General features: G+C 47.9%; 10 protein-coding genes across 10 annotated transcripts; 5 read left to right on the forward strand and 5 right to left on the reverse strand.

Annotated features, from left to right (window-relative positions):
- Window positions 1-569: 569 nt before the first annotated feature.
- On the forward strand, window positions 570-991 carry HD556DRAFT_1200604 (uncharacterized protein; the record flags this gene model as incomplete). Its single annotated transcript, XM_041296378.1, has 2 exons — window positions 570-821; window positions 878-991. Coding segments are annotated over 2 exons (366 nt in total), but the record flags the coding sequence as incomplete, so codon positions are not given.
- Window positions 992-1978: 987 nt separating this feature from the next.
- On the forward strand, window positions 1979-3773 carry HD556DRAFT_1473186 (uncharacterized protein; the record flags this gene model as incomplete). Its single annotated transcript, XM_041308485.1, has 5 exons — window positions 1979-2309; window positions 2362-2561; window positions 2612-2801; window positions 2853-2927; window positions 3011-3773. 5 exons carry the CDS (start codon window positions 1979-1981, stop codon window positions 3664-3666), a joined length of 1452 nt encoding a protein of 483 aa, XP_041160977.1. The 3' UTR covers window positions 3667-3773.
- Window positions 3774-6503: 2730 nt separating this feature from the next.
- On the reverse strand, window positions 6504-6830 carry HD556DRAFT_1235863 (uncharacterized protein; the record flags this gene model as incomplete). Its single annotated transcript, XM_041297776.1, has 1 exon — window positions 6504-6830. The coding sequence occupies one exon, from the start codon at window positions 6828-6830 to the stop codon at window positions 6504-6506; it is 327 nt and encodes a 108-aa protein (XP_041160978.1).
- A 27-nt stretch (window positions 6831-6857) lies between these two features.
- Window positions 6858-7169, reverse strand: HD556DRAFT_1217952 (uncharacterized protein; the record flags this gene model as incomplete). The annotated part of the gene is made up of 1 exon (XM_041296730.1): window positions 6858-7169. A coding segment is annotated over one exon (312 nt), but the record flags the coding sequence as incomplete, so codon positions are not given.
- A 7089-nt stretch (window positions 7170-14258) lies between these two features.
- On the forward strand, window positions 14259-15446 carry HD556DRAFT_1365556 (ribonuclease H2, subunit C). The gene is made up of 2 exons (XM_041302772.1): window positions 14259-15053; window positions 15103-15446. Exons 1-2 carry the CDS (start codon window positions 14286-14288, stop codon window positions 15121-15123), a joined length of 789 nt encoding a protein of 262 aa, XP_041160980.1. The 5' UTR covers window positions 14259-14285; the 3' UTR covers window positions 15124-15446.
- A 412-nt stretch (window positions 15447-15858) lies between these two features.
- Window positions 15859-16679, forward strand: HD556DRAFT_388836 (uncharacterized protein). Its single transcript, XM_041310463.1, has one exon. The coding sequence runs from the start codon at window positions 16071-16073 to the stop codon at window positions 16605-16607; it is 537 nt and encodes a 178-aa protein (XP_041160981.1). The 5' UTR covers window positions 15859-16070; the 3' UTR covers window positions 16608-16679.
- Window positions 16680-16858: 179 nt separating this feature from the next.
- HD556DRAFT_1526788 (uncharacterized protein) lies at window positions 16859-18268 on the reverse strand. Its single transcript, XM_041309319.1, has 4 exons — window positions 17880-18268; window positions 17679-17819; window positions 17319-17612; window positions 16859-17267 (listed from the first exon to the last, which is right to left on the reverse strand). Exons 1-4 carry the CDS (start codon window positions 18021-18023, stop codon window positions 17163-17165), a joined length of 684 nt encoding a protein of 227 aa, XP_041160982.1. The 5' UTR covers window positions 18024-18268; the 3' UTR covers window positions 16859-17162.
- A 496-nt stretch (window positions 18269-18764) lies between these two features.
- HD556DRAFT_388896 (uncharacterized protein) lies at window positions 18765-19759 on the reverse strand. Its single transcript, XM_041310464.1, has 5 exons — window positions 19670-19759; window positions 19350-19590; window positions 19240-19301; window positions 18923-19183; window positions 18765-18863 (listed from the first exon to the last, which is right to left on the reverse strand). The coding sequence occupies exons 2-5, from the start codon at window positions 19558-19560 to the stop codon at window positions 18846-18848; spliced, it is 552 nt and encodes a 183-aa protein (XP_041160983.1). The 5' UTR covers window positions 19561-19590; window positions 19670-19759; the 3' UTR covers window positions 18765-18845.
- A 2009-nt stretch (window positions 19760-21768) lies between these two features.
- On the reverse strand, window positions 21769-22699 carry HD556DRAFT_1235970 (kinase-like domain-containing protein; the record flags this gene model as incomplete). Its single annotated transcript, XM_041297790.1, has 5 exons — window positions 21769-21903; window positions 21959-22084; window positions 22136-22441; window positions 22497-22583; window positions 22649-22699. The coding sequence occupies 5 exons, from the start codon at window positions 22697-22699 to the stop codon at window positions 21769-21771; spliced, it is 705 nt and encodes a 234-aa protein (XP_041160984.1).
- A 1639-nt stretch (window positions 22700-24338) lies between these two features.
- HD556DRAFT_1365584 (uncharacterized protein) lies at window positions 24339-24870 on the forward strand. The gene has a single exon (XM_041302773.1). It carries the CDS (start codon window positions 24476-24478, stop codon window positions 24860-24862), a length of 387 nt encoding a protein of 128 aa, XP_041160985.1. The 5' UTR covers window positions 24339-24475; the 3' UTR covers window positions 24863-24870.
- Window positions 24871-24962: the final 92 nt, after the last annotated feature.

Raw genomic sequence — 24962 nt, forward strand, 5'->3', positions numbered from 1 at the left:
AAAATCAGAGTGAGCAGGCAGGCAGAGACATAATGAAATTAGGTAGTAGATCTGATGAACTGGGTTGTGGTTGGCCGTCTCAGGAGATCAGAGGTGAGCAGGCAGGCAGACGATGAAATTAGGTGGTAGATCTGATAAATTGGGTTGTGCCGGTGTCTGTCGATCTCGATCAGTACTTGAGTACTGAGTTTGTAACAGTAGATCATTTGGAAGTGCACGTGTGTAGATTTTCCAATTGATTTCACTGGTCAGACTGCCAACAGTAAGGACTACTAGTACAGCGATTACACTGGATGCGAATGATCTTGATTACTGTCTATCCTTGCGCAGCTGTTCAAAATGTGGTGGGCTTGTATTATCTGGTAAGCGCCATGCTACTTAATCGGACACGTTCACTTATCGCTTTCAGTACTCCTTGGTACAATCCAACATCTACTATGGACTCAAACATAGTATTCTCACCTTCGAAAGTCAAATCAGCACCTTCGCAACTCCATGGTACACTGCAGTCTATATCTCGGATGTCGCCTGCCATCACAAATGATGTGCCCAGCACAAACCAACCTCGGTTCTCGCTGGCCAGCATCGCTGCCTTACACTCAAACACGTTTGCTCAGGAATTTACCAAGACCGAACGCCAGGCGGCTGCACGTGCACTGCTCAGACATGATGCCCACCTTGACGGCACTCATTTTCATACCAGGAAACCTGCTGGCCTTCATCCTTCATACATCGCTTTCAACTCATACACGACTTTGGATGAGAAGTCTATGACACACGAGGAATTTGTTGAGGTAGCATTGCAGGACCTCTTTGATGCAGTGAGTACAACTAGTCCTATCTACCTGGAGGGTGCTAATGGCACGGGGAACAATAGGTCGCAATGCAAGACCGTCTCGATGGCAGGATCTCTCTTGTCATTCATTGTCCCGGCTCTCAAGCTACACCAACTCTTTCACCAGAGCATCTCTCTCTCTCGATCTCTATATCACACCGCGTGAATGATGTGAATCTCCCAACCGCATTGGAGGAGATATATCTGTCTTGGTGCAGGCTTTTGGGGAAGAGTTTGCAATCCCACATTTGCAACACTTCACAGAGCACTGCCGCATTGAGGGTGTTGTCCCTCCTCACCACCGTAAGTCAGCACCTTCCTTTTCTCTCATGACGATCTGGAATTGATTTGCATTTTTGTTCCTACAAGACCCAGCGAGTCAGGTCAATTCATCTGCAGTCCCACACTTGCCAGCACCTATGGCTGCTACAGGTTCCCGCATTCGTTGTTCAGCGCGTCCTCCTCAGCAGTTTCAGCATGATCTTCAAGCCAATGCCTAGTCCAACACAGTGTCCTCCTCTGCTGTTCGGGAGGGTACAGCTATGGTGCTTTTGGACTCCAACATGCCACCTAACAAGATCCAACAATGTTGACCTGCTAACACATTTTTCACTAAGGGTTTGATGGTTCCCGGGCCCAAGATACAAGAGATGCGAGCAGCAGCATCCTTTACATCACCACTCATTAGCCTCGGCCCACATACAGATGCCATGCTTGATCATTTCAAAATGGACGATATGATACTTCTTAGGCTTCATGCACTCGTCAGATCCGTTTGCAGCAGCCGTTGGGAAGCAGTGCTTCGATCCCCGAAATGGGATCTAACGTATGAACAGGCATCAAATTTAGCTAGAGCCCTCCTTGTGGACCTCCAGGGAGTGCATCAACAGGTTTAGTTAGTCCCCCCATCACATTTTAGTTTGCTGATTATGTGGTCATTCACAGCCGCCTCTCTCGTTACTTACACACATTTTCAGGGTGGTTGGCAGCCTAAGTTTCTTGTGCACAATTTATCTATTTTATTTGTTCTTCTCATAGATCACCCGCTGTTTTTTGCTTCCATTTGTCATTTTGGTATCGTAAATTGTGTTCGCTGTTGACTTATAAAATCTGTTCATCAACAGCGTGAATTTTGTGGCACCGATGGTTTCGCACAGCTTCATGGTGACAAACAGTCGCAGACGGGTTCAAGCCCAACCCCCTCGCCGTCCAAAGGTGACCCTCAGCAAGGAGGCTCGTGCAGCCATAACTGCCCAACGTTGCAATAAATCCCATCAGTTTAGGGTAGCTCTTCACAATGCTTGGGATGAGCTCGACGAGACTATGAAGACCATTGCGTCCTCGCACCATAAGAGTTTCTGTCGTGTCCAGAACGACTTATGCATGGGCCGTGGGATGTTACACTACCAACGCTCTAAGTTGAGCGCATGGAACGTGTTCTGCTGGAAGAAGCGCCATGAAGACAAGGGAAATGGTAAGTAACAACATCTTTGTCCTTAGCATGCACAAACTGACAATGCACCAAGGGACCGCAGGCAAGGCTGTATTGCAAGATCTCGTTGGGGATGAGAACCGTGCTGAATATCGCAACCTCACAGACGACAAGAAGGCACAGCTTTTGCAGGAGTACCATGAACACAAGGAGACGAAGACTACCGGCATCCGTATCTCGACAAAATCAAAAGTCAACGATGTAACGCAGACACTCAAGGCTGTCGAGAACGAGGTGAGTCATTATATATCTGTTCTGATGCTACTTATTGACACATCTACTAGCTCAAGAACTTACGGACGCGTACAGGCGCCAAGAGTATCCTCTACACCACGCGTGGCTCTACGGATCTCCCCCTCCGTGGTATTGCTTTTGCAACTGAAGGCGTCAATGAGTTCATGGGCTCTGTGATGAATATCGATGACCAGGACCTTGTGAGTAAAATGGAGAGGTTTGCTGTCCAGGGGATGAAAGGTAGGGATCATTTTTTTCAAAGACTTACTCTCCGCTGACTGCATCTATTAGGCGCTGCGAGGAACCACCAAAAACGCACGTCGGATATTCGGAGCGCAATCCGCCAGGAAATCAATAAGACACTTTGTAAGTGCTCTGCATTTGAACTGTTTTTTTTATGTTACTGACTATGACAATATTTCTAGAGGCAATCACACATGATCCGAAAGCACGGATGCACTGGGCACACTACTGGTGGAATATTGTCCAGCACTACCTTGTTGTCATCGAAGGTTGGCCCCAAAATGTTCCTTTTGTCAACCTTAGCACGGTATCCAGTGCCCTACCTGATTTGGAGATGCTTTTGGACAAATGGGAGACTGGAGAAATCCATTGGAAGCATCTGGACGAAGATGAGTATGAGAAACTTTGTCAAGAATGTCGTGAGAAGGTCAGCAGCGGCGAGGTCATCGAAAAACGCCGCCAGACTTGCTCTGATAAAGGAAAGAAGCGCGAGCAGCCTTCAGACCATTCCAGTCACCACAGGAAGACATATAAGAGTGCTCAAACTGTCATAAGTGATGACAAGTCAGACATCCCTGGCAATACAGCCTTCCGCGAGCATACACCTGCTGGCTGTCATATCCCGTATTCCGGACCTACATCCGACAATATTCCCACGCCTCATCCGGACCTTCGGACACCCTATTCATGTCTCCAGTCCTCTATCCATCCGGATCCCTGCACCCCTGCACATCCACATCCACATCCACATACATTTACCTCCATACCTCAATCCACGCGTCTCATCCGGATGTCCGGTCCGGTCCGGTCCGATCCGATCCGATATACGATAAGCTTCCTAATTCAATTCCTGTGCATATAACGTTAACACAGCCTATTCCTCTATTCGGCATTCCTTGTCCTCGGTATCTCGGTTATACTTACTACCGGTATGCTTACTGATCCGTTAACCTATGCTTCATTTCCGACTCGCGCTTGATAACTTTGCTTATGCTTCATACATAGCCTCGGACGCTTGCTTACTGATCTTTCCGTTATTTCCTTAGTATATAAACTCTTGTATATGTCCTGTAGTTCCTCAGTCTGAATATCATATTAGTCCTCGCACTAGATCTCACTCTAAGTCCTCATATCAGTTCTAGTCTATCAACTTAGTCAATATCCATCTCGGGCCTAGGGAGAAATTCCCTAGGCCAGAGCTCCGCTTATCCGCTCATCCGCTTATCCGCTTATCCGCTCATCCGATCCTCCGAAGTTTCCGGACGTTCGTCCGAAACTTTCCCGCGGTCCTCCGGACCTATTCTGCTTCGGACTTTGTCCTTGCAGCCTTTCCTCTGTTTGCTTCTACTTAGGACTTGTCATAAGTAGCCATTACACGTATCCGTATCAGGATGAAACCTCATCGTAATTTCCGGAAGTTCCTCCGGAACTTTCCCGCACTCGTCCGGAAGTTACCTGCACTCGTCCGGAAAGTCCTTCCGAACTTTCCCGCGCTTCGGACGTCCTTCGGACGTCCTTGGACTTTCTTCGGACATCATTCTGAAATTAAGGGCACATACTCGGGTAAGGGGCGCAGCGCACGAGCTGAAGCCAAGCCCCTCGGAATCAGTCCTACCCTTTGTGCACGGTCTTAACACTGGCAGCATATCAACAATGCCTGAGCCCACTCCTCCTGCTGTCCCAAGTCTGGTTGTCCCCAAGCTCACGTCATCCACTCCTCCCACTGTCCCAAGTCTGGTCATCCCTGAGCTCGCATCATCCACTCCTCCCACTGTCCCAAGTCTGGTCATCCCCGAGCTCACGTCAACAGCCGGTCTTGGATCATTCTTCAATGGTGATATGTTTGGCATGGACTTGCCTGCAGGTCGCAGCACTGGTACATCTGTTGATGTGAGGTCCGAATTTAATTTTGATGGTATCTCAGGTATCTCAGGTATGCTAGACTTCGTGAATTTTGAATAGACGTTAGTTACCCTCCTTGTCAAATATGCGGACTTCATAAACTTTGAATAGACTTTAGTTACCTTGCTTGTCAAATGTTCTCTCTGTTGGCCAATCAAATTGAGGGACAAGGAATTTAATTAGATTCATATCAAGTAAGAGAAACACATTAATTGTACATTGACTCATTGTACGAGAAGGGCAACCGATGAGAATGAACAAAGTCCGAGAGATCCTCAGGAGTCTTGCTCGACAGGAGTATAACGGGTCGAGAGAGCACCGTTGACAACATTGGGGGAAGCAGAGGACAGGCGGAGGTACGAGGGATGCCAGAGAGGCTGAGAAGGAAGAGGCGGAGGTAAGGGATGCCCAGATATGTACGAGAGATACCACAGGGGATAAACGGAAGGAGATGGCTGAGGAGATGTGAGAGGTTGAGGAGCGCAGGATGGCAATGGCAGCAGTGCAAGAAGAAGCTGAGGATGGTGTCCAGAGGCTGAGAAGGCTGAGATTGGGGGCCCCAGGACGGTGAGGAGGACGAGAGGGCACTAACAATGACGGTGAGCAAGAGCAAGGGGTGAGAACCCTGCTACGGGGAAATGCGCACCTTTGCCAAAAGCGCATAGGGCAGGATTTGCTGGCTGAGGAGATGCGAGAGGCCAAGGAGCGCAGGATGGCGATGGCAGCAGTGCAAGAAGAAGCCGATGATGGCGTCCAGAAGGCCAAGATTGGTGGCCCCGGGACGGTGAGGAGGACGAGAGAGGGCACTGACAACGACGGTGAGCAAGAGCAAGGGGTGTGGGAACCCCGCTATGGGAAAATGCGCACCTTTGCCGAAAGCGCGTAGGGCGCGCGTTGCCAAGCCACCTACTGTAGAATACCTGAAGTATAAGATAATTTAGTACATGATTTAATGCCGGTGTTGAGGATTGTCGTAACTTAGCCAAATAATACTGAACCATACATGTGATAGCTCAGCATAGTAAGGCTGACTTATTGGGAAGGTCAGGTGTTATCTCACTTGTGTCGTATATTAAAAGTTGTTAGCTCTTTATTTGTACTATTATGCAATTGTAATTTCGGTTCCCAGAGAGGGTTAAAACCCGGTATGCATCCGGGATGACGCCAGTTGATATTGGACTTGGCGCTGTGGTCTCTTGCCGGTTGATTGGTTCCGTTCGAGCAGATGGACGAGACGGTCAAAGGTTGGTAAATTGGGCTGTGATTAGAATGGGTAATGGCAAGCGGAATGTTTGCAAACCACAAGGGAAAATGCGAGCCAACATGGGAGTCAACGATATACTGTGATGTACCGCCAAATGAATCACAACATTACAAATTTGTTTCACAACAGGCAAAAACTTCTCGTATCATTGCCTGAGTATGTCAAAGACATCAGACTTACTTATGCAGACAATCTCTGTAAGTTTTTTCTTCAAAATACACCATTGTTCATGTTGCATTGCAGGAACAGTGAACAGGTGCATTGAGTGGCAAATACCGCCAAATGAATCACGTGTGTGTTTACTACAAGTCAGGTATGTAAACCTTATCAAACACTACGCTTTGCGACTGACTGTCATCTATCTTGTTATCTCCTCCGAATGCCAACATCCCAAACCATCAACAATAGTGTATTACACCACTGTTGCACCCGCCGCATATATTCCCACCCCAAACTCCACTGGTATCATCAACAACTATGATGAGTTACATCCTTTGCAGCTGTGGGAAGACCCAAGCGCGTACATCAGATCCTCAGAGACTGTCGACAAGGTGCGTTGCACCACATTCAGTGCTCAAATCTGAATCAATGTCATCAATATCAAACTCCTCTCCGCTCATTTCACCCTCCTCTTCATGTGAGCCAACCTTTGGCCGCGGGATTGCAGCAACTAACTTGCCCAAAGCAGGTTTCTTCTTGGTAAACTTCTGCTTTTCAGCTCGTGCACGAGCCTTCTCGACTTGCCAAACCTCTACGGCCATGTGATAATGATCCCGTCGTGCCTTGTTTTCCTCCTTTCTTGCATCCTCCAGTTTCTTCCACTCCACCAAAGTCTCTGCTCTTCTCTTGCGTTCTTCCATTTAAGTGCACTTCTCGGTTGCTGCTCTCTTCTGAGCTGCTTCAAACTCAACAACCTGCTCATAAAACTCATCCCCTGATAACAACCGTGGTAAGCCATCTCCAAGAATCTTTCCGCTATCTTTCCCTCCATGCTTCTTCGACTCCTGATTGGCAAGCTGACTTCGAAGTTTGGAACAGTACATCTCATTCAAAATATTTGAGGCCTGCAGTGTGATAACACGTTGCTTCAAGGCTGCATTAGCTGCCTCGGTTTCACGAAGGGCGGCCAGCAACAATATTTCATTTGCGGTTTTCGGAACAATGCTGGCAACAGGTGTGCATAATTTTTTGATGGGGGAGATAAGGTGGGTTGTGTTATGTTGCAGGTCAGTGTTCGACGTCAGCACTGCTGAACAGACAAGTCCTGACAGTGATGTTTCAGCAAGCTTCTTGATTATAGTCTCGAGGTCATCGTGCATGGAAGATGGTGTGTTTGCTGGTTCGGCGCCGCTAGTGTTCTCTTGGGATGTCATTTTTTGAAGGGTGTCAGCGAGGACTCTCACAGGTGTAGATGGGGTGATGGGAAGATGTGATTTGGTAGAGCTCTCTTTGCTTGGTGCCATCATGTCGTTTGTAATGACATCGCGGTTTAATGGCCAAACACCTGTCTTGCGGAACGCAGAATGAATAAGGTTTGGTGTGAGCGCACGTAAGTGAGCATGCCCATATATGGTGAGGAAATTTGCCTTCGTGATTCCTTCTCCCTTCTCCCTCTCCCACTTGTCCCTCTCCTCAGTCCAGCATCTTTTCAAGACTGCAAACACAACAACATTGAGGCCTTGATAGACGTGAGTTGTGTGTGCAGGATAGCACAGGACGTGAATGTGATTTTTACGTGCATATTGCAGGAACCCTCTTGTATAGTGCGAATTATGACCATCTACAAGAAGGAGGTGGTCACGTCCATTGGCCTTGGCTTTGGTGTGCTTGTTGAACTCCTTTATCCACTCAACTCCAATCTCACCATCTGTCCAGCCTTTTTTCGAGTATCCAAGACTATTGTGATGTAAGTTATCTGGACTCATCTGATGGAAGACTGACTTACGATGCATTTGCAGGGTTATCCTGTTTCCATTTCATCTGATATGCAGCACCCTTGAAAATCACAGCAGGAGGCTCAGCAGTACCATCAGCGCAGATGGTAACGATCACAGTTGTATTCTCACGTGATCCTGTGCGCTGCTGATATTGTGGACCAGGTCGTCTGGCACCGATAACACGCTCATGATCACCTGATTGTGGTGAGATGCCAATTTCATCAGCACCATACAGACAGTCTTCATTGATGCTGTACTTCTCAAGCACGTCTTCATACAGGTCAAAAAAAGCCTTGTTTGTGTTTGGGTTAACTGCACGTCCACATTTGGAGTCCAATGGGGAAGACCATGATGTTTTGAGACGGCCTGCATGTCTTTCGACAAAACAGCCTGTCCACTGCTGTCCAACACCTCGGAATCCTTCTCCAAGTCTAGTAGTACAGATTTCATTGACATGTTCTTGTAGCCGCTTGTGACTAAGTGGGAAACCACAATTTCCAAGTTCTTCAATATATGCAATAACCAGCTCTGTCTCCTCAGTGGTGAGCCATGTCTCAGCTGCCCTGGCTTTGGCCAATGAGTTTCCTCCAGCTGCAAGGCGGCTTAGTGTGGAGAAAGATAGCTTAATGTCATATCCCGTATTCCGGACCTACATCCGACAATATTCCCACGCCTCATCCGGACCTTCGGACGCCCTATCCATGTCTCCAGTCCTCTACCCATCCGGATCCCTGCACCTCTGCACATCCACATCCGCGCATCCATGTCCAGATCCCTTTACCTCCGTACATCACACCTCCATACCTCCGCAGCTAGCCTGCATCATTCATCCTTTGTCCTATTGCCCTAATATCATATCCCGTATATCCACGCTTCTTGTCCGGACATCTGGTCCGATCCAATATACGATAAGCTTCCTAATTCATTTCCTGTGCATATAACGTTAACACAGCCTATTCCTCTATTCGGTATTCTTTGTCCTCGGTATCTCGGTTATACTTACTACCGGTATGCTTACTGATCCGTTAACCTATGCTTCATTTCCGACTCGCGCTTGATAACTTTGCTTATGCTTCATACATAGCCTCGGACGCTTGCTTACTGATCTTTCCGTTATTTCCTTAGTATATAAACTCTTGTATATGTCCTGTAGTTCCTCAGTCTGAATATCATATTAGTCCTCGCACTAGATCTCACTCTAAGTCCTCATATCAGTTCTAGTCTATCAACTTAGTCAATATCCATCTCGGGCCTAGGGAGAAATTCCCTAGGCCAGAGCTCCGCTTATCCGCTCATCCACTTATCCGCTCATCCGCTTATCCGCTCATCCGATCCTCCGAAGTTTCCGGACGTTCGTCCGAAACTTTCCCGCGGTCCTCCGGACCTATTCTGCTTCGGACTTTGTCCTTGCAGCCTTTCCTCTGTTTGCTTCTACTTAGGACAAGTCCTAAGTAGCCATTACATGTATCCGTATCAGGACAAAACCTCATCGTAATTTCCGGAAGTTACTTGCACTCGTCCGGAAAGTCCTTCCGAACTTTCCCACGCTTCGGACGTCCTTCGGACGTCCTTGGACTTTCTTCGGACATCATTCTGAAATTAAGGGCACATACTCGGGTAAGGGGCGCAGCGCACGAGCTGAAGCCAAGCCCCTCGGAATCAGTCCTACCCTTTGTGCATGGTCTTAACACTTAATCAACTTGCCTGTTGATTCGAGATTCATTTTCTCAAAGTCGTGGCAAATTGTGCGTGCTCCACGACGTTGAATACCAGGTGGTTTTGCAAGCTCCGTGCGGTAAGCTTCAACAGCACGCTACATAAGGTAGTCATGTGCCTCACAGGCTTCCCGCCTTTTTTGTGTCATAGATTTGGCATGTCCAGGCATGCTTAAGAGTTATAAAGGTAAACTTGGGGTGAAAATAAGTTGTACAAACACAGGCAGAGCAATGTGGTGTGTTTTTGTGGACCCTGAGTTACAGGTGCTGAGGCACACATATATTCCTAGTGGTGGCCAGGTCCGGTTCTGAACCACGGTTCGAACCTGAACCTTTTCGAACCTGACCAGCGTCCAGTTCAAGGTTCGGGCAACAGGTAGAACCGGACCATTGGTCCAGTCCTCGGTTCGAGGATGATGCAGACTTACAGAACCGGTTCAGAACCGGTTTGAACCTGTTCGAACCGTTAGTAGTAAGTCTTTGAATTAGTAAGAATAGATCAAGTGATCCGCACTTACTTTGACAGATTGTTGATATCATGGACTCATCTGCGACTCCGATGCCTTGACGACGACACTTCAGATCCTCAATCAATGAGTTCAAGGTAATTTATCAAACAAACTGACATTTTTTCAATCAATAATCATGGCGCCGGCTTAAAGCTGCAGCGCATGAGTTCTATGGTGAGTTTGACTACAGTTTCCCGCCCACAATCATGACTGACCAGTGTGCTGTTGGCGCTGATGGCAATCTCAAAGATGCTTCCGAAATCGTGTGGCACAACGACCCAGATGACGAGTGCCCTCTACCTGCCCCTGGTCCCACCACCAAACAATCTACTGCCCCAGTGCACCATTTCTTTACTGGTGCTCGACGTAGCGCTCGAGCACCAAGACCTTCGACGAAAATTGTCGACCCTGACAATGTTGCCTCGTCAAGTTCAGCCCGGAGCAAGCGAAAGGCTGTGGACAGTGGTCCAGGGACCAGTCGGCGAGTTGCACGCAAGGTAATTCCAGCTTCCAGTGCTTCTAGTGACGATGCAGGCAATCCGGACGGCGAAGATGATGCAAAGTGCACAGACGATGGTGCAGAGGCTTCATATGTGCAAACTAAAGCTATGGGGGATGCGGACCGTGAGGCAGGCAGGACTCGTCTCAAAAGCGAACGTACTGCAGACGTCCGCACCATCTTTGTCAAAAAGGATGATGTGTCCGAGCCTGGACATGTTTGTACCATCTGCGAGTGAGTTTTAGTAATCATACCAATATTACCTTTACTTAACTGACTTGGTTCTGTAGAAAGAACGGTGTCCCGGCTCACCATTGCTTCTTCAAAGGAGGTATGTCAACACTTCGTACCCATATCGCTAGGCGAGTGCCATATCTTTGCTGACTAAGTACTATTGCTGACGGAGCAGTGTTGTAGGCATCCCGACCACTTTGCTGTTTATCAAGCATGCTGCAAGAATCTGCAAATCCCTATGCATGCGCGAGCATGTCCAAAGTCTGATGGGACTCTCCAAAGGTAAGTTTCCTCTGTAATCTACTTACTACATACTCATTGTGTAATTCAGTCAAGGAAGTCTTGATGGCATTGTAGTTCATCAGCCTCGGGCACCCGTTTTCACTACCAGCGGTCTTCTCGACTACATTGTCAAGCTAGTTGTATGTGAAGACAAGGTAATTCAATTGTTCATATTCAAATAACAACACACGACTAACCAAATCATACAGGCATTCCAACTGGTGGACAAGGGACCATTTCGGCGCTTGCTGACATATGTCCGACCAACCTTGTCTGACAAGGATATTCCGCACCGAAAGGCCCTTCGTGAGGAAATCATCAAGAAAGCCAAAGCTACTGAAGTGCGCGTCAAGGAAATTCTCAAGGTATGTACTTGTATTATTTCATGAGCCCTGACTCGTACTGATGCTGTGGTGCAGGATATACCTGGCAAAGTCTCGTTCACCTTTGATGCTTGGACTTCGGATCCTGGTGACCCTTTTCTTTCGGTAACTGGCCATTATATACATGCACCACCTGAACGTCCGAACGCCTGGAAACTCCAAACTGAACAACTTGCCTTTGCTCCAATGGAAGGACGGCATTCAGGAGCCAATATGGCCAACTTGCTCACACGAACTGTTGACCGCTATGGTCTTCGCAAAAAGGTTGGTTGGTTCTCGTGTGATAACGCTGCCAGTAACGACACATGTCTCATGGTGTTCGCCGACACTATCAACACCAACAAGAAGTCCGAGTCTGATGTGCAGAGGTGGGATCCAGTAGAAGGTCACATCAGGTATGATTTTGCCTCGTCATTTGGTGCATTCATCACTCACTCAATACCAGATGCATGGAACACACTATCAACCTTGCTGCTGGACATTTTCTCATGGCCGTCTCACCAACATCCAGCCGCAAACTTCTAAAGAAAATCAAGGCGGCAGTTAAACGCTCGGATATCGATTTCGATGCTTTAGATGTCAGTTTGGATGGGATTGATTATGAGGGAGCGGATGAATGTGAAGAGGATGATGACGAGGATGACGAATTCGGAGTCGGTGACTTGATTGGTAAGGCTCTTGCGCTTGTGAAACAGGTTCGTTGACTTCCGTCTGACAACTTTTATATTCTACTAACTATTGATTATAGATCCGTGCATCACCTCAGGCCCGCGCATTCTTTGCACAGTCATGTAAACAAGCAGATGTCCCTGTTCTGGAGCTTACACAATGGATACGGACTCGGTGGGCATCCATGCACAGTTTTATCACCCGCATGTTGTTACTTCAAAAGGTACGTCTCTCATATGTTGCATGTCCATGAGCTCATTGTTCTTTATAGGGTGTCAATCTTTTTGTCGAGCTCGCGGATGACAGCGAGGAAGTCCCTGGCCTCAAAGGCAAATGTTATGCGGACTTTCGTCTTGACAAAAAGGACTGGGAGAAATTGAAATTGGTCCACGAAGTTCTTCAGGTATGTGTATCTAGTTCTACCAGCTGTACTTATTACTAATATTTGCACAGGAACCAGCAAGCGCCACGCAAACGTTTTCCAGTTCGTCCGATCCTTCCGTCTGGCGGACAATTCCAGTCCTCGAGTTTTTGCAGAAGTCCTGGGAAAATATGGCAGCCCTTCCTCGATTCTCACAAGTCCGCGACGCTATTCTCAAGGGATTGAACAATGTTGCAAAGTGGTATGACAAAACAAAAGCTACTAACGCATACTTTATTTGTCTAGCACTCGATCCTAATGTCAAGGTTGCCTATTCCGAGCATCAGTGGGATACGGAATCCTTCAAAATCGGTCTCAAAGATCTCGAACAAGTGGTATGTTTAATATTTGTTGACCATTGAAGCCAATATTTGCTGACATGTTTCGATAGTTTGACGAGTACTATACTATTGCCCTCGTCTCAGCTCCTGTGGATGCAAACATCGAACAAGCACCACCTGGGCAAGCCCAATATGGCCGTTCCTGGGTCCTTGCTGCTGTACAAGCACGTCAAGCATCTGATCGCACCCAGCTTAGGCCTCGTGCTGAACTTACTGCATACCTCCGGAGTCCTCTCGAGCAGACAGAGGATGTTGTGGGTTGGTGGGGTGTAAGTCTTTTTTTCTCATCATTGCAAGTTCATTTACATCAACTTCATACAGCACCATCAGTCACAATATCCGACACTTTCACGCATGGCCCGAGATTATTTAGCCATCCAGGGTAGTAGCACAGCATCGGAGCGTGCCTTTTCAAGCGGTGGACTAACAGGAACCAAACGACGGAACCGTCTCAACAAGGATGTATTCGAGAACTTGCAACTGTTGAAGAGTGCATACCGCAATGGCCACATCTCTGCCGCTAGTGATGCCGAGCAACATCTGGATTCGTTGATTGCTGCACTCCATGACAACACAGATGACGAGGATGGTGAACTGGTCTAGTAGCATTTAGTATTAGTACTTCTGTTGTCAGGCATGTTTCATTTATATGATTTTTCTTGATGAAATTTTTATTATTTTGGATGGTTCGGTTCTCGGTTCGAACCCTTGCTGAACCAGAACCAGACCATTATTGGACCGAACCGATGGTCCAGTCCTTGGTTCTGCTCACTGGGAGAACCGAACCTATGGTCAGGTTCGTGGTTCTCAGAATTTGCCTGAGAACTGGACCGAACCGGACCTGTCCATCACTATATAATATTCCCCAACCATTTTGCTTGCCAGAGTTGCTACACTTCATGAATCACAATAAATCTTAATGTAGTAGATACCTAGAAGGTACTCCTACGTATTCCAGCTATCTTCGAAGAGTTTTTGAATGTTGATGATGGCGTACTTTAAGGCACAATTTTCAAATTGCCCAAAATAGGGTGTGTCGTCAGTGGTAATTGGAACATGTCATAATTTTTTCTCGTCCAAAGTTAGTCAAAATTCATGCAGGTGATGGTACATATATGTGGGGGTAGATAATAGTGCTTTACTAGTCATAAGGTTGTGTTGTGTTAGTGTTATGCATGAAATGATTCATTTGACGGTACTGATTCATTTGGCGGTACATCACAGTATGTAGTAGCATCACGTGACTGTCGACGAGCGTAGATGGCCAAATAAATTATCCATTGAATTTGTGATGAAAGCGCTTCTGATCAACCAGCACCACTAGTATGGAAATATCACCAGTTACTCTCGACCTTCCAGAATGCGCGCCCAATCTCATGCCATTCCACATCTCTCACTCAGGGCCCGCACCAATATCTACGTACTTTCGCGTCAAGCCCTCGCTTTCTATCCCGCACCTTTCCATTACACAGAACACGTCCAACGAAACACAGCTGTCTACAGACAACAGCCAGAACACCCTCGTTGCTGAAGAGTCTCAATGCTCCATAACCACAATTGCCGAATCACAGTCTACTCCATTAGAGGAGGATTTACAGACATGTCCTGCAAGAGTGGGCGCTATGGTAGTCGACGCTGATTCTGGGACTCAAGCCAGCTCATCAAGTGAAGTAGCTCGCGCGCCACCTGCGACGCCCCCAGTAGAAGTTGGCATTAGCAATAGCTTTATTGCAGCATTCAGAGGGAGGCAGGTACACGGTCGTACCGTGGACCTGCCACAAGGATACGGTGGCATGGTCCTTAGCGCACCAAGCGGTGATGCAAAGAGTCAGGGTGATGACACTGGGATGGTTGAAACAATAGCTCAAACAAGAGGCAAGGGTCGAGCAACACGAACATGCAGCCGACAGATGGACATAGATGAAGACGATGCGGTGGATGCAGATCATGACGGCTCACGTGTTGAGATTCGGAGACTAACCCCGGTCTCAAGGTTTTCTTCCTTGACTGTATGGTCCCCAGACATACCGGTGGATGAGGGCAAAGACGAGTACCTTAGGTCTTTGACGGAGTGGACAAAATTAGCGGCAGAGGTACGTTTTCATGTATATTCAGTTATCGTGTCGTGATTCATCTTCAAAGATTCATGCCTATGACGCATAATATGGAGCCTCAGTGATGGACTGTAAGACGATATATTGCTACACGCGTCAGCTGTTGGCCCTGGTTTGGCTAATATCAAAACTCCACCATGCATAGTAATCGATTTGATCTATACCCTTTCGTCATCGAGTCTTCACGGCTAGATCTTGTCGCTTACTGCGATTGCTGAATATCATCGGAACTTGTGCAGGATCACTCGAAGATTATTTTACACCGTCATAGCTTTTGAAATTTGAATCATGAACTAGTGACTTGAACGTGCTAGCTCTTATGTATAGCGACTTGCCTACTTACTTGCGTAGCTCGTCACTCGTGGAGAAACACATCGTCACCGACACGGAATGGAATATTGGCACGAGTGAGAGGCCAATTTCAAGATTTAGAAATTAGGTTTGACTCTCAAAACTCGGGATGACATGACACACCGGAGCAGCTTTGCATTTGCAGCCGAGTTATTTTGTTCATTATTCAAGGAGTGATCAACATATCCGTCCAGGTTTCGCGAAACTTTTCATCTCTTGATTGAAATGGCGGTGGCAGTAGAACTTCCAGAAGCAGATTCCCGTCTTTTCCTACGATAACAAATAGGCACGCTGCTTGGCGTAGAGGGACAGGTGCATTTGTGAAGCGCTTGATATAGTTTTGTAGGTTGTTCACGACCCTGGCCTCGAGCACCTGATGGGTTATCAGTGTTGTCGCATTGTTTACATTTCCAGTAGTAGCGATTCCAGGTGTTCTCGACTCGTTCCAGGCGCTCGAAATTGCCGTTGATCAGTGACGCGAGGGGGAGTCATCCACCATGCAACATCTTACTTTAGGGACGTCGGTTTTCATTGTCGTCATGACAGGCGAGCGCACGCAGTGAGAGAGAGAGCTAGTAGAGAGTAGATTCTAGCTCAGTATGAAACGAGAGAAAAACAAGTGGCTCACATCACCGATCAGTATCGATGTTTGGAAGATGTAGCACGTTCTTTAAACGTACGGGTAATTTAGGAAGAAATGAAAACATATTAAGTGGGCGCATGAATGCTACCAGGTTAAGGTATGTAGCCGGCCGTTCCGAAGTTATTCCCGATGCATTGAAGTTCAATTCCGTTCTATTAGTCAAGACAGGCTCTTTGACCTTTCTGTCAAGGAGGAGTATGCTCCGCACCGTGCGTGCGTTCCGGAGTTTGCCAGCCAATTTCCTTCAGAGCGGACTTCTCGTTCCGCTCATTGCGCGACTGACGGATACTGTGGAAACAGAAGTGTCAGTTCTTCGCCCATCATTACAGTCGCCAGCGGCTGTCCTCGACCAGGCCGTTGACGCACTTACATTCGTTGATGTAGTACTCTATGTGGTGAGTCATTCAGTCCGAAACATGGTGAGAACTGCAATGCGGCGCTATATCATATACGAAGAACGTATAACAAACCACATGACCCCAGGCTATTATTGCCTGGGGAAGGCTGGCTCGCAGGCGTTTAAAGATAAGCCTTGCTAGATGTCGATACAGCGATGCGTGCTTCCACTCTACTCCAGAGTGCTAGTGACTCGGACGTGTGAGAAGGCAGCCCGGTGTCAAACAGATAGAAGGATGATAATCGTTGGATCTTCCTATCTGTGGTCCGAAAGTTCGCCTGAAACCTCACACATTGTAGAAGATCGAAACACTCAAGACAATTGACTCTTCTGCCGTACCTTGAAGCTTGAGTCGCGCGTGTTCTTTGCAAAGAACGAGTTCACATATCCATATTTGGAAACTGTAGTTGTATTGAATTCGAAAATCTGACCGGCCGTGCACCTAGTAGTTCTTACTTACTATCACAAACAATTTATGTACTTCAAGTCGAGCTGTGCAGTACGACTCTACTGATATGAAATTGACGTAGGGTCAGATCAGTACCTTATAATCAAGAAAAACATATCCACCAAGCAACCAAATTTCAAATGCTTGAGCCTAAAACTGATCTATAACATACAGCTTGATACTCCGCGGATCGCAGTTCAACATTTTGACATATATTTCGGCCAGAGTTGCACATAGCATCCATGTCAATTATTCAAACTTCGTCGCAGCCTCAGTACGCTTCTCCTGAATGCGTATCTTGAGGTCTTTCCATATGTGAACGCCGAACAACATAGAACAGCCCACGTAAACAGCCTGAACATAGACTGTAAGCGCAAGACTCGAAGACTTGTCAGACAAACTCACCGTCACTGCCAAGCCTTTTACAGAACGCCTACAAAGTGACAAGGTATACAGCCCTTCAGCCGTGTGGATAACACCGAGTATCGTAGCAAGAGTCTGAGCAGCAAAACCGAAACCAGTGAAGCTTTTAATCGCGTTTGCTGGGGAGAAGAATGTATCCACGGTGGCGGCAGGGATAGAGAACAATGTCGTGCCAGGGGGTGGTGGTGCAAGAAGATAAAAGTACGCGAGGAAAATGAATGGCGTCATGATAGCTTTGGGAGGGAACCGGAATGTGGTCAACTTGGGAACTTTGAGCTAAAGTGGACGCGTATGCATCAGACACAAGACAGATTGAAAGAAATATTGTTTGCGAACACGTACCATACCAAGACCATCAAGCGCCTCTGTCTTCATACTCAAAAGGCGGGGTTTGGCACCATCGTATCCTGGAAGCGACGGTTTGAATGGTACCCGAACCGTATTTGAGACTCCAGACTGGAGCTTGTATAAAAGTGTCATGCCCTGGGTACATTCGTCGATGCCAGTTAAGCACACGAAATCCATCGTCCTATGTAGACTGACCTTTGAGTCGATGCCAGACATCTCAGCACTGACCACATTGTCCTGAACTTTCCCGAAATATTTGACATATGCAACCAGTGTACGAGGATGGTCCTTCATATACGTGCATAGGGAGCTGGAGTTTGAAGCAACAGAGTCTGACATAGCTGCTGTAGAAGATTTATTACGTGACACGTCGCGTTGAATACAGTACTAATGTCGATTCTGGCGGTAGAGTACCAGTCGAACGATTCCACAAGACCTGAGTTTATATATTTATCAGGGAATGCTCCGACTCGGGGCCTAGTTCGGACACGAGAGATAAGGCCTAAGGCCTTTAGACCTGTGCGTTACCATCACCGCTACTAATGATGATGTAATGATATGATTATTCGAATTCGGCCCTGGTGACTTTCGCCTTGCTCCGTTGGACCGTGGATGCACGCGGTTTTTTCTCGGCAGCGAGTAAACACCACATACTCATTGGGTTCAGTGGTGAAGTATTCCTGGAACTAACAGGTAATCAGTACCATGCAATCAAACTGGATCACCACTGGCTTGAAGATCACAGCAAGGCATCTGGAGCATCGCTATAATTTAGCAATAAGGTAGTATTGTCTGTGGTATAAATACGAAAAATGGGATACCGACAGAGAAACGACCCAGTTAAATTAACAATATATTTGCCCTGTTGGGCATACACACGCCGGAGACCCAAGAGTTGAAAAAGGTACAGTGAGATAAATGACTGGGAGAATTCGCGAGTAGAGAGTATCCGGCATGCTGTGGTAACATGAAGTGGGGTCTGTACTAATCGTGAGGTCATGAATCTAAAGCATCAAAGTGAAGCCCAGTGCCGAGACGCCCAGGGTTAAAGCAGTCTTCCAGCCAATGCTTTCCGCGGCTAAGCGGAGTCCACCGCCAGTTGCTTGCGAACCAGAGGACGGCGTCGGAGTTGGAGATGCACTGGCAGTTTTAGCACTAACGCTAGAGTTCTAAATAGTACTGCTGGGTGAGTCTGTTCTGCTGCCAGTGAAACTGGCATTATTTGAAGCGTTACTTACGGAAGAAGTGGCACTCGGTGTTCCAATTGCGCTGGCTGTAGCTGACACGGGGCTCGTGGTACCAACGGTGGTGGTTGAAGTCGAATTGACGAGCGAACCGGTACCCCAAGGAATGGCAGACCCGTCGGGTTGAGTGCTTTCAGTTGCGGGGACGATGTCGGTTACGGCGTCAGTAATCGTGAATCGCCCAGTCCAGACACTGCCATTGGGGGAAGTTGGAGTAGAGAACTGGTAGAAGTAGATAGGCGAGTGGGGTGTGACCTGGGGGGATAAACACGATTACGATGCGTGTAAGGGTGGAGCGAGACACCACCCACCTGAGGACAAGGATAAGAGAATGAATTTTTCGTCGCGTCCGTTCCGTCAACAGTGGCGACCGCTATGAACAGTTGAGGTCAGTATCTTATGACAGAGTATATGAACGGACTGGTCAAGTTGACCATGTCGAAGTTGTCTCCGGTCTTCAACTGAATGATCATAGTCTTCCACATGCCAGTGGTATCCGGGTTCCAGCTCATGGAACAGGCCTGGCCCTCGATGAAGACATCTCCAGGTCCAGGATTGGTGGGATCTGGATCGGCATGTGCGAATAGAGCAGCAGATGAGGCCAAAATGGTCAACGCGAGGGCCGCAAACATGTTGTTTATGTGAAAGGAGTGTGCTTTAAACTGGAGGTTGACAAAAAAAACGCGACGGTGGCGATTGGCATCACTTAAGTACAACAATAATGAACACAATGCGACTTACTGAAAGATTATGGTGAAGACGACCCGGAAGACTCAGCAAATAGCAAAGGAGCGACTGGCGAAGTGCAAGGGAGCCGATACAAGCCTGTGGTGGGTGAAGGATCGTAATAACTCGCGGAAGTAGGTTTTTGTACCACGTACGTCAGACCGGCAGCTGTATTAATGACCCAACCAGTTGACATGTCCATGTCAGCCCCCTGCCAAGTGATCGATGTATACACCCGACACTGTGGACAGAGCCAGCCTCCATACTAAATTTATTTATCCATCGATCGAGAGGCCAGCGGGCTGCTATACGAGTGCTAGCACGTGTCCAAGTCATTGTGAACCGTGGTCGGGGATGGGTACCCGTTATGGGACCGTCCGCAAGCACTTAATAACTGGCCGCTGCCGGTGGCTCACACAACTTCATGGCAAAAGTTCACACTAGTGAGGCACAAAACTTATGCCAAGTCCATGGGCCTCATGCGTGCACAGGGCACTCTGGAGTCCACCACCTCTAGACAGCGGCGACTCGGACATCACCGTCGACACCACCACGCACTGCTTCTCGATGACATTTGAAGTAGGTAACGATGGAGACAATGGTTCATTGGTTAAGGAGGTGAGTCGAGCCAACTTGTGAGCGCCCACCACTGTAACGACCGGATATTAACAAGGGATACACCGAGAATCAGTTGTTGGCAGAACTGCCAACCGGTGGTTGTGCCTGATCAACGACAGAACTCACGACCTGGCGGGACTCCAGGACTGTAATTCAAATCTGATAATACAGTTTGAATCCGATAAAACATGAATATTTGAATGTTGGACTCTGACGGAGCGAAGGCACCTGCAGACGTCACACCAGGCAGGAGTGCAGCGAGTCGACATCGTCCGATCGAGCGCTGTCAATGTCTCGCATTAAGGCCTACGACGAGTCTGTACATACAGATCGGATGATATCGACCACTTCAAGCTGACTCAACTACGCTCGGAAAGTTAGAATTCGACTTCTCATACTATATACCTTGTAACTTTTCCCCCAGCTGTATTCCCGACAGAGAAACAAGAGGCATACCCCCACGATCCTGGTTGAGTTGGGCGGACATTTATCACAAACCTTCGTATTGCTGAAGTGACGGTATCGATGGAGCGGAAGTACCATCACCCCTCTCCCGGGAGAAAAAATTCCTGTGAACTCAAGTCTGCATGTCTGGTTAGGTACAGGTTAAATTACACCGCGGCTCCGAGTGAACTGTCGGTGTGACGTGGAACGGAGTAAGCCATCTTTCCTAGAATCCATTAATAACACAGTAACGCTCGATGGGAGTGGTTGAATTTGTACCCGGAAAACTCCAATCGATGGTCTTGTTCTCGGATCGTTGGCGAGGAGAATATATTTGATGGTAGCTGTTCCCAATGAGGATTATTGTCAAGGGGGAGCCCCTCGAATTCAATTTCAATTTCATGTCTATACCACAAGTCTCTTGTGCGAGATTCCTGGCGTACCCATTTTCTTCGGTGACTCTTGAGCACGCAGGGTAAGCTAGATCAAGAAGACCATGAACCCAAGTGCAGTCTTCGCATCGGGTCGATTATGTGGGAGGAGCCTCGCTTCGTGACCATAGAAATTTGGGTTCAAAGAGAAGGAGAGAATGTTGGTGCGGAGACCTTCCTTTAGCACGTTGGCAACGTTCGGATGGCGCGCTTTGAGTAGCACCGTGGCGTATTCAATCTGCTGAAATCAGCTACAACTATAAACTCAAACCTTTGAATACCCATGCTGATTCCACTACCGCCTGGGTCCTGGGATATATGGAACGTACAGTAAAAGATGTATTTTACATAAGATCATTTGTAACAACTTGAAAAAGGAAGGAAGACGTAGTGACAGTGAACAGTGAAGCTATAAACATCTACTGGACTGAAGGGCCATCATAAGGACGGAGAGAAAGGTGCCGGCTTGACCCAGTCCACATTCGGAACGTGCGATTTCTCCCAGTAAGGTTGGCGAACCCAGGTCTCTGCTGCGTTGATCTCTCGACCACATCGCAAGTCTGGCAGCGAAGATGGAAATTCTTCGCGGTCAAGCGCTGCAATCAGTTTTTAGCATGATGTTCAAAGATAAATCAGATTCAACTCACCGCGAGAGTGTGCGTCGGTGAATTCTGACCTGCCGGATTTGGACACAAACGATCTATGATTTACGACTTCAGCGAACCCAAACCGCGATGACGGGTCGGGTTGCAGCAGCTACCGCGGTGAAGATGAGTGATGGTGCCGGAAAACGAACAAGACAAAAGCTTACTCCAGAGATCAAATCCGCGAGATTTTCCTTCAATTCTTCAAAGGCAGGGAACCGTTTGGATGCTCTGTCGCGGCTGGAGCACCAAGAAACATAGGAAAATACGTCGTTCTGTGTAACGAAGAGCGACTAACGACATGATATCAGTAAGATAGCAGCGAAGGAAGACTCGAAACGTACCTCGTGCTCCTTCGACACAAGCTCGTAGAGGACGCAACCTAACGACCACCAGTCTGCGGGTGCTCCGTACTTCGAAGGACGGCGGTCAGATCCGTTGCGCAGGACCTCCGGTGCCATGATGTGTGGCGTTCCCACCGGTTCCGAAGAATAATTCTGCTGTCGGTCCAGGGGTCCTTCGTCTTTGTTTACATAACTCACGCCAAAGTCGATGATGCGCACGTTCTTTCGAACGTCGATCAGGATGTTTTCGGTTTTGATGTCCCGGTGGATGATCCCTATCTCGTGCAGGGCGTTGATCCCAAGGGTCTTCGAAGTCGGATGAGACGTGAGTCGTCGAAGACCAGGACAGATGACTGCTTACCATTTGCGCACCCCACCTGCGAGCATTGCGGACGCAGTACGAAGGATAACGTTGCAGATAATTATACAGGTCGCTCGCCATCAGGTCCTAGAGACATCAGATGGAGTCAGATGACTGAAACGGGTCGCAGGGGAGGAGGGAGGAGGACGTACCATTACAAAACATATCTGATCCTTTGTTTGAAACGACATTTCAAGCCCCATGAGGAAATCAGCAGCGGGACACGGCAATGCGCATGAAAGACGCTTGAACGCTTCGAGTTCGTTCAGAAGAACAGCTTTCCTGGATTTGCGCTCAAGATGGTGCTTTTGAAAGACCTTGAGACACAATAAGCGATTCGACACTATGTCTTCAGCTCCCATCGCCACGCCGTACGTGCCCTCGCCCAACATGCCCCAAACACGAAAGGGGCCATACGTGCATGACACTGGTGTAGTTTGGACCACCTCTGCTGGGCCGGAGTGCGTGAAGGTGAAGGCGTGAGGAGGTGCTGGAGGGTCGGCCGGCTCCGAGGCAGAAGGGTATTGAAGATTGGGGAGCTCTGAGGGAGGATTCTCGATGCCAGGATCGACCACGGTAGACATTATGACGGGGGCGCTGGAATGAGGTTCGGAAGAAGAAGATTGAGCGATCGACTTTTGAGTGACCATGCCCAACAGATAAGAACGAGGAGAAGGGAGAAGTTCGACGCGCGAATTTAAGAATTCCCTGGTAGGACCACAGCATGCTTTAAATAATATCAATGAGTTGTGGAGCGTCAATTTGTGGATTGTCTGAAAACACCCACAGGGTAATCATGGCGACTAGCCACTGTCAATCACGACGGGGGAAGATTGTGGAGATGTGCGCTGTGGAACAATCAAAACACGTTGCGACCACAGTTGAGCACCAAGCGTCGGCGCACATCGCTGCCAGCTGCCAAGTGGTCAATAACACTCACGATATCAAAACAATGTGATGCCGCAGAAACGTGCATGTCCAAGTCTAGAACGCGAGCGGTCCTAGCACCGAACATTCTAGTTAAGCGCTGACCGGTGCGAGGCATGCTGTTACAGGTGTTTTACTTCCTCTGAATATCTATTTATCAGCATCGCACGACAGACCACGAATGGGTATCTTCGAAAGAACCTGTACATTATTCTTCGTATACTTATCTCATGAATGTCAAGTTAATGTCCCTAGCCGTGGAGTCAGTCGCTCAAGATAGTCTCCGCGGCAGCGGTATTGACATTCAAAAAGTATAAATGTACGTTAGCAGAAAGATCGGAGTGATGCATGAACTACACCTTTGGACGACAGCATGACAGAGTCATGGAATGAAATGACAGCGTTTGAAGGTAATAACAGGGTTAACGATTCAGATTCAAACTTTACATGTTCAACGGGCTTGTGCGGATGTGTCGATCACGGCGTGGTCGCGATTGCGAGTAGGAAAGTAACCGAGTCGGTGAGTTATATTTTGGTTTCGGCTTGATACATAACAAGGTTGATGACGTGAAAATACATAGTAAGAGCAGTAGCTTGATTTGGTGAACAGAACGCTCTTGAACGAAGATCAACATACACTGTGACACGCAAAAAAAAACATACGAAGGGTACTGACACAACAGACGCCCGTCACCTGCAAGCTCTCGATCTGAAATAACAAGCGACGCAGGAGGTGGTCGAGATGCAGCACAAGCGACGAACCAGAAGCTGTAAGCCTGTAACGGTAAAGACAAGGAAACAGTGAATGTCAGAGATCTGGCCAGTCTGGGGCCAAAGTCTGGGGCGGAGTCTGGGGCCAGAGTCTGGGGCGTTCGGCAAACACGGCTGACCCGGGCTGAGTTTGAATTGTTTTTGTCACGTGTTTGCTTTGTGACAATTCCAAAGCCACCCGCCATCATCGTGCCTCCTGCCAGTACTAGTGTGCCCGTCGTAGATGGCTAGCGGCTGCCGACACACCCGCCAATCTACTCACCACATGCAGTTAGCATGCTATGTTCGTGCTTCTCCGCACCAAAACCAGTCAAAATTATGATCGTCAATCCACTGTCCCAACACTTGTGCTTCCTCAACGTGTCTTGATTCTGCTACCAGTGTCTGCCGCACCTTCGTTGCTGTGTTTTCTGCTTCCCATTTTCGATCTCCTCCGCTGTCTACTCTCAACATGTTTTCGATCTGCTCTGCTGTCTACATCCTTTCTGCTTGGCTCTCGATGTTTGCGATCCGCTCTCAGGCTGTCGTCTATTTCGTTTATGCTCGGCTCTCAACGTACTTTCGAGGTATACTCCACCTGTTTCGCATCGGTTTCACTATTTTTCAGCTGCTTTCGTATACCGATTGTATTCCGCATAATACCTACTAAGCAATCAAAGCATATTTGACACTATTTAAGCACATTCTGGGAGGACAGCGCGAGTGTGCGTGAATGCGCCTAAATGTGCGCAATATAAAAGAAGCACAATAGAGCACATGGGGCACTGC

This window comes from Suillus plorans (genome assembly GCF_016647745.1).
Source record: "Suillus plorans strain S12 chromosome Unknown HD556scaffold_23, whole genome shotgun sequence".
In the NCBI taxonomy this organism is placed as follows: domain Eukaryota; kingdom Fungi; phylum Basidiomycota; class Agaricomycetes; order Boletales; family Suillaceae; genus Suillus; species Suillus plorans.